At 32.2% G+C, this 8,896-nt stretch overlaps 2 protein-coding genes across 2 annotated transcripts in view; both read right to left on the bottom strand.

Moving 5' to 3' along the window:
- The window catches only part of LOAG_10219 (hypothetical protein), a 2,096-nt gene extending 965 nt beyond the window's left edge, over positions 1-1,131 (bottom strand). The window contains exons 1-2 of the mRNA XM_020448110.1: positions 1,024-1,131; positions 791-875 (exon numbers count right to left, since the gene is read on the bottom strand). Coding sequence (XP_020301718.1) covers positions 791-875; positions 1,024-1,118 — 180 coding nt within the window. The 5' untranslated portion in view covers positions 1,119-1,131. The remainder of the gene's footprint in view (positions 1-790; positions 876-1,023) is intronic.
- A 2,437-nt stretch (positions 1,132-3,568) lies between these two features.
- Positions 3,569-5,750, bottom strand: LOAG_10218 (hypothetical protein; the record flags this gene model as incomplete). The annotated part of the gene is made up of 6 exons (XM_020448109.1): positions 3,569-3,692; positions 3,897-3,995; positions 4,270-4,406; positions 4,591-4,850; positions 5,116-5,282; positions 5,707-5,750. 6 exons carry the CDS (start codon positions 5,748-5,750, stop codon positions 3,569-3,571), a joined length of 831 nt encoding a protein of 276 aa, XP_020301717.1.
- Positions 5,751-8,896: the final 3,146 nt, after the last annotated feature.

Raw genomic sequence — 8,896 nt, 5'->3', positions numbered from 1 at the left:
AATTTCCTAATTTTAGAAAGGAAGAAAAGGTGAGAATAAAGCAATGGATCAATTAAATAATCTGCAAGTCTTTCTATAAAAATCGAATATGCGGCCAAATTAAGAGGAAACAGTAACGAGGGTAAAATTGTAATTACTAGATTACCAGTAATTGTAATTACTAGATTACAAATGGAATGTATATGATAATGTATATACAACAAAATAACTTGCTTTTTCCTGTTTCTGCATTGACAGTGGGCAAAAAGCCCATCGAAACTTGACTGTTCCGTGCAACCAGATTTATTGTCATCCAGTGAAATATTATATGATTGTCGTCGTTCTGGAACTTTTAAAACTTTGTATGCTGTAGTCAGTTCGACGAATGCATCATTGCGTCGTTTCACCTCTTGATCATTTGAGCAATTCTTCCTGTCTGGATGTAACTAAACCTTGGTTCTTTTTTCTTCACTCATTAAGTTCCGAAAACAGCATGAAATCATGCAATTTCGACTGTTTTCATTTCTACACATTTCCTTTAAAAAAAAAAAAAATTTAAAGTTTCATGATACAGGACTTCCTGCCGTTTCCGTCATCAAAAACGAATTTTCCCAACTGCTTAACACCTAGAACTACAGAATTCGCCAAAATTTCACCAATGAATTAAAGACGAAAGCTTCGTCATAATTATTATTGGGGACGAACTCATTATCTTATGCCAAAAGTGGAAAACCTGTTCCTAATAGTCATAAAATATAAAAGCTCAAATCACTTTTCACTTTTCATTACATGAAATTTGATGTATACTTACTTCTTTCGACCTTTCATAATAAGCTCTCTTAATTTCTGTCTGTGTGGCGTCCTTTGAAACACCAAGTATTTCGTAATATGTGGGACTGCAAAATTATTCATGACTATAACTAGCATTTCAGCTACTTAAAAGAAATATTTTTAGTTATGCTGGTGACAGAACATATTCTACTCTAATAGGTAATTATTCTATCTCGCCAAAATGCTTAAAAGTTTGTGAATCTGAAAAAACACTTTTTTGTATAATAGACCAATTGCTGCCTCCACGTAACTAATCCCAACAATATTTGCTGCATGTTTCGCTGCCACCGTCCAGAGAAAAAAAGCATGAAAGAGCTGCAATACTGGAGAAAGTTTTAATTACTTCACACTTCACTATTTTTTTGTGTTGGGATCCTATTGCAAGCACACTGACCAGTACGAAATTAGAACAACAAACAATACCATACAATGATAGAAAAGTAATTTAAAACGGATATGAACTGCATTATTCCGGAAGAGTTGAAAAGACAGCCCAAAATAGACAAATCGAAGGCTGTGCAATTTGATTATGTTTGGCTCTCGAAAGTACTGGAAAGAGAAAGGGAAAAAAAGATGAAAGAGACAACAAATCCCCCGCAAAACAAAAAAATTAAGGTAACGTAAATTAAACATTTATCCTAAACTAAATATTTCCAATTACTGATAAACTGTTAGACATATTTTTTATTCATTGATGAAAGCAAAAGATTTTTGTCAAGAGGCGATGTATCTCGCGGTTCTTTTCAAGCTTTCACATCTCACAGTACTTCTCCTAACAATTCACTCTCTTATAGGTACTTCGTAACGACTTAAACTGCTAAATTTAAGCCTTCGACATCGATTTAATCACAAACACTCCCGACCTAGTTCTAGTCATCATGACTCGCAATGTTTCACTAGCGTTGCATGCTGCGAGCTATGAAAGAGAGTTCTCAGGAAGGGAACAGTGGAGGATAGGTGATCATAAGCTCTTGAGGTCAAATTTCTCTGTGCTTACTACTCTGCGTAGGTTAATTCTTTAGAATTTATTAAGATGCTCTGTCAGGTGGACGAATTGAGTTCGGTGAATAATAACACTAATAGTTAAATATGCGATTTCTTCGATATATACGCAGAGATAAAAAGTAAGACATCCCTCGAAGATATGACTTTATGTCTTCCGGTGAAAAAATTGGTATAAAATCTGGTCTTTTCGGGGAAATATGATGTCCCTGTTATGAGTGTGAGAAATAGATGGCAATATGCTGATATGCCATTTGCGACGTAGATATAAACTTCTGTCTTTCTTTAAGACATCGATGGGCTGTGATATCCGGCCACTTATCTTCTTTGGTTATATTTTACCACATTGTCATATCGCTTCGCCGGAACCCATAAATCAACGGTTTACATAACACACTTCAAGTAATAATGTTATTCATTTTCTCGAATCAGTTTATTCAGCCTTAATGAAAACAGCAATAAATACATTGAGCTTTTTAAACTTTTTCAACAATTAAAATCAGTTCTTTTGTTTGTTTTTTAGCCAAACGAATTTCACTGGTCATCTTAATGGATCAATTTCCACTTAAATTGTAGAAAGGAATTGAACAGGCGTCTTATCCTACACTTCCATCTAATTTGCCATTTTTGAATGTTATGAACATTTTTATGGCTATTTTTGAAGCGTTTCATTAATAAAACGTTAAGTAATTGTTGAAACTCTAAAGTGCAGAAATAAGTAAGAAAACAGGAGCAAAATATAAATTAATGAAAAGTTTACAATGTAATTTATAAATCAGTGGGAAGGGAAGTGGATTCCTTTCTGATTTAAAATTTTAAATGGGCAGTTTACAAGTTGGAGGTTATCAATACTATTCATGAAGACCATAAATTAATATTAGATAACGTGATAACCGAGACATATGAAAGAGTTGGGGACTGATCTGATGATTTTCCTAGCAACAACTGCATCATATTAGGTTGCAGAAGAAAAAATCCAGTCATCAAAGTTTTCAAACAAAGCGACACTTTCCAAACAAGCATAAACTTTAACTCGTAGAACATGAAAGTTGGTTGGATTACTCACTCGCATTTTAAATGAAATTTAATTTGAAAAGAAAACAGAAATGTTGGGTATTAATTACATCATCGTTTGATGATCTCTTTCGAATACAATGAAGAAATAATCCAATTCATTCCGATCGTTTCATTCACATTCATGTCCTTTCACGGTAACGTATGTTCCGAAACACCACTACTGTTATTGCAATGACAGTGCAGAGTGCTATCTGCAAAGCTAACTCAAATTTCATTCAAATATTTAAGCTGTTTTTCTAAAAGCTAGCTAGGAGCTACTTTATGGATATTAATTATTGATTACTCCTTCAATCTGTTTACAAAATCTTTGGTGAAGTCCTGCTTAACTGGCAAAAAGTTCTCGTTTTTCTCTTTATTTATGTGCTGCTAGTATTTTCAACTTTTCGAGGATCAACATTTATAAAATTTCCAGTGAAAATTAACTTTTATATAAACTAAAATAAGTTCGTGCAAGTCATAAGTTTTTCTATGGAGAAAATAAAAGGAAATTATATATCGTCTTGCTTCTTTAGTAGCATAATTTGCAATTTAATTCTCCCACATTTATTAAAAAATCTCGTTCTTTTATGAATAATTCATTTCTCTTACTAACAACGCTTAGAAAAATAGGCAGAAATTTTTAATATTGAACATTTCGCGAAGAGTAATACTGAAAGACTCAAATAGTGATCTGAATAAATCAATAAGAATTAACCAAAATAGTGAAGGGAGCGACCAGAACAAAAAAAATCCATGTTACGCAAACAATGTCATCATTATCCACTCCATTAACAATTGCCTCCGGTAAACAATGACAACCTCTCCTGAATCCTCATTATCAAAATATAATATAATATATTTTGTTCATTGTATAACGCTCAACTTAATTCAGTAGTTAATTAAGCAATCAATTAACAACTGCTCATAGAGCGATGTGTGTTATGCGTTGTGAACTTTCACGTATTATTCCTCCGACGATCTGTTTTCGGTTAAAACAAAAGCAATCGTAGATGGGTCTAAGAACTCACTTTCGAAATTGCCTATCGAAGTCTCGAATTTCGAGTGGTTGTGAAACAGTATCCAATATTAGTGTTTCATCGTTCTCAATCATATAAAGCAAATCCCTCCTGTAAATTTCTTGTAGAAAATAAACAATCATTCTCTTCTTAAGCTGATAGCCATTCTAGATGATAGTTTTAGCATTCGTAAACTGTCATCCTTCATTAAAATTATAGAAAGGAAAAGTAAATTGGGCTTTGTCATTTCCAATTATTAATTTAAACTGAGTTTATCTTTAATCTCATCCTTTTCGAGCTTTTCTCTGAGAAAAAATTATCAGAAGCAAGAAATTATTCTTCCGATAATTATCAATTGATTCCCAAATAAAACAAAGTAACATACTCATTTCTATGATTGCTAGGACAGCTCGGTTTAGGACACTGACCAGCTTTTGGCGGTAACAAGCTTATTTGACATTGAAAATATACGTAAGGTTTCTCAGCAACGCCAAAAACAGACACGTTTTGTTCAACATTCATCTGCAAAAAAAAGTCTAGTTTTCTTGAAGTGAATAAGTGGGAAATTTCTTCTTTCAAATCCATAAATTCACATTTTATTTTAATGTCATTCTTCTAAAACTTGCAAAATCCGATTCAAGTGGAATTCATTGCATTCAATAATTTTCTTCTTCATAAAAAAATCTCAAGAGAAAAGAATGCATACATTGTCGATGTAAATTAGATCTAGAAGAATGGTACGATCTATGGAACATCCTTGGTTATTAATAAGTTGATGCTTTGAATCACGCGCCATCAAGAAACAATTAGTGATAACAAGACATAAATTTTGATCCGAACGAACTCTGCAGGACCAGCGGTGGCGGACCATTTCACCGATGATCGCTTCATCCACAATCTCATTGTCTTTCAAGCTTCGTATCTCATATTTGCACTGCGGCATTGATGCCGATCCACGGAAAGCATCTACAAAAGGAAGGAAAAAATTAGATTCAAGTACTACTGGATAGCGGATCTATAGCTAATGTAGGTTTAGTAAGTGCTTATAGGCTTACTACCGATGGAAGTGCGAGAATGACACATCACTAGTCCACTGGTCACTACATTTTGAGGTGTAGCAGTTTGTGGTGCGACGATAGCTGATTTTGCAAATGCAAAGATTTTAATTTCAACTAGGGGGGTCTAAACTCATTTTAATTCATCAAATCTGCAAAAATAAAAGAAATTTCACTAGTAGGAATGATAGGAGGTACGACTGATCCCGGTAGTAATGATTGATCTGATGCTCGAGTATGCAAGCATCGCAGAAGGTAGACTCGATCACCAGCAGTAACGTAATGAGGATGAAATGATATCAGTACTGATGTTGCGATTATTACACCTACTGGCCTTAATGACCTGAAAAAAGTAAATCACTCAATCTTAATTCGGACCAAAACCAGGTATGTCTCTTTAAGTTAATTTAATGTTGCCCAAAAAATTTGCTTGGAATGCTCAGAAACATAATTCAAGCACAATTCAATTAAGAAGCTCAGAATGAAGCTTGAAATTAGTTACATTACACAGTTATTCGGATATCAAAGCTATTACAATATTTCAGCATTTATTTTCCCATTTCATTTTTTAATGCTTTTGCCTGAAATCAATATTACTACAAAGAATCAACTCCAGTTGAATACTTCACTCATTCAGCTCATAAGAGTTCGTAATTGGTCATTTTGTAAAACTTAATTCTATTAAAGAATGATTATTATAAATGAAAATTTGTTGGAAATATTTTTTAAGAATTATTTTGAACTTCGAAAGGAAATGTTGTGCATACAAAATCTTCTCCTTAACCATACCCACTTTTGTCCTTTTTCCCATTAATAATAGTGACGAATTCATAATAAGAGAAAACCGCGTAATTATTGAAATTTGGCTGAAATTTGCATAATGGATTAATAAATAAGATTAAGGACTATAACGGTATTCTGAACAACAATATATCATACATTTTGATTTACTTATTCAATGTTTATGGAATAATTTAAAATTCAGAAATTTTGATTTAGCGCTCGGCTGAATCAACTTTAGTACAAAATCCTGAAAAGCTTAAGTAATTAGAAGAATGCTTGGAGATTCGTCTTCTACTCTGCGAGAAGCGCAATTTAGTAATTTTGAAAAAAAATGAAATTACTGCAATTTTGGATCGAAAAAAGGATAGCTAAAGAATGTTGAATGTTTTTTTGTGAATGTACTTATCTCAGAAAACATTAATCATTAGTAAAAAATGAGAGAAGTATAAAGAAGCGAGGAGAAGCTTTTGATCCTTTTTCTCCTCCAATTTCACAAGCGCCTTTTTGCTTCTTTTCTCGAATCATTATATTATTTTTGCGGCTAAAATAAGCCTTCCTCTGCAGCCATCATACATATATGAATAATTCTACAGCGATACATATGTTGGATGCAACAGAAAAGGCTAAATTTTGTGGCATTCAACAGCGAAATTGATGCAAAAATGTCGATAATGATACAGTGAGAAGCCCAATTGAGCATAAAACTTCCTCATCGTCCAATTCTTCGCATCAATTAATTTTTTCAAAATAAGGAAGTAACATGGAATTGATGCATATTATTGCAATCTATAGATTGACAAATTTCATCATTGAAGTAAAATTATTTGGAAATTAAAGATGTGGATAGACAGATATTCTTCTAATCTGTGATGAAATTTCTGTAAAATATTTACTAGAGGGTATCGGCAAACTTGGTAATTAAAACTGGTTGGCAAAGATAGTGGGGAAAACAAAAAGAAAAATAGAAAAAATTTTCTTAAATCTGCTTCTGTTGTTCAGAGGTAAAATTTTAGCCTCCCAACAGATTTTTACTGTTTTCCTTGTAGAAATTTCCGTCCCCTTATTTACCTTTCTCTCGAATTCACTTTAAAATTTCTTCACCAAAAGTACAAATTTTCAGTAATCCATAAGCTTCTGTTTATTTCGAAACCTCGAAAGTTATTTATTAAGAAAATCCGGAATTTCAGTAAGTTCCCCCTTGGAATTGATGAAAAACCAGGCTTTCCAGGTTAAAGATATTTTAAAGGAAAACCTATATTCAGCAGTTTCCAAATTTGAAAATCAACTAATCTTTACTCCTAAATTCTCCCAATAACTTTAATAAGCAATTTGCTTCAAGAAGTTATAAAGCACTAAAGGACAGAAGCACAGTCATTTGCTTTTAATGGATAAAGGTGCATGATATCATAGAATAAATTTAAGAATGTATGGTTGATAAATTTAAACTAATCACCAACCTTAGACTGTAATATTCTTCAGAAAATGATTACAGTAGGATACTAATTAACTGCTCCTAATTGTTAAATGTTAAAATGAGTAACTGTCAAGCAATCTTAACAGTAGAATAAGTTGTAAAAAAGGATCGGACAAATAAAAAAATGTTAATTGTAGTCATTAAATTCTAAGCACACAAAATCGATGATTACTTCATCCAGTATAAGAAGAAAAAAAAATTTTTTTTCCACGAAAAAGACGTTGTGAAATATTTTGTAAAATAAATTTAATTCAAATTAGTGGACAAATGTATCCAATAACAGTGTAAAAGTTTCATTCGGTTTTTTGAAAGGCTTATGCTAGAAATCATCATTTTAACCTTATGAAATAACACTTTAAAGAAAAGTTAGAACATAAACTAACCTTGTTCTGCTCACTTGACAGTCCAGATGTGGGATGAGCAACTCTATTTGATTATTTGTTACCAGCACTTGATAGCAGAAACGATTCGGCGCATGTCGCACATTCACATGACCGACAAAGGTCATGTTTGTTCTCCATTTCACATATATCGCATCTGCTGAGCAACTGAAACGGTAATGACTCTAATAAATTCAAAACCGTAAAAAATATCCTTATCTGAAATGGCTAAAATATTGACTAATTGTAGGTGAGCAAAGTAGAAGCTTAAGCAATATTCAGCATTTTATTGTTTCAAACAGTATTATTTAAGGTCTGTTTTGAAAGTGGGTTGAAAACTTAAGGTCTGTTTTTTTGAAAATAGACAGTAAATCATGTGTTGAATTCCAATTAAAAATCTTCAGGAAATGTAAAATTCTATAAATTTCACGATTTTATTTGACCTATTAAACAATGCCTCATTCTATCAAATCAAGTTTTCGGACTTAATTTGTATCGTCCAGGGGAACCGCCATCTATATAGCGCAAAAATTACTTTTAATCTCTGAAATGATAACTAATCACTTTCTATGTCCATTGATCACTCAATTCTTTACCAATTTTTAGAAGCGTTAAAATCTTCAATCCCAACAAATATGTTAACTTGGATGGGCTCATTAATTTTTTAAAAGAAAAATTTTAAATGATCACAAAAAAGGAATAAATGAGTTTGAGAGATTTGTTGGGACGATTAGAAAATGGGAAAAATATTCTTTCATTTCATTTTCCTATTGCTTTGATAAATGATTTTTTTTAAAAAAGAAAAAATGAAAAATGGTAATGGTATTGTTATACATAATTGCCCATTTCCATGGATCACTTATTTCTACACTAATTTTTGGAAACGATCGAATTTTAAATGACTTCTAATGGAGCGCTGATGAAATGGCCTTATCTGAAGATATTATAAAAGCTTCAACAATGCCAAAAATTCGAAGATATACTAAATAAACCTGATATAGCTTTTCCGATTTAATTCTTCGTGTTATTTCTCGCAATACCATTTTTTTCTATCTCCGTTTTTTTTTTCCCGGGAATTTTTTGTCTTTGCCTCCTCGTCTTTATTTTCAATTTTTTTCCTTACGCTAAGATTACAATAAGTTTTATTTTTCTAGCTCGAAATTTCCCTCGAAGTTAGAAATTTTATAATTCAATCACGTATTTGCATAAGACCTTGCGCTTCTACATTGCAACCCTAACTTGAATTCGGATAATACCGGAAACACATTTAGATTATTCAAATATACGATTTATATTTCGAGATAAACACTGATATAGAAA

The sequence above is a fragment of the Loa loa genome, assembly GCF_000183805.2.
Source record: "Loa loa unplaced genomic scaffold supercont3.9, whole genome shotgun sequence".
Lineage (NCBI taxonomy): Eukaryota > Metazoa > Nematoda > Chromadorea > Rhabditida > Onchocercidae > Loa > Loa loa.
This window is presented reverse-complemented; position numbering and strand designations above follow the sequence as displayed.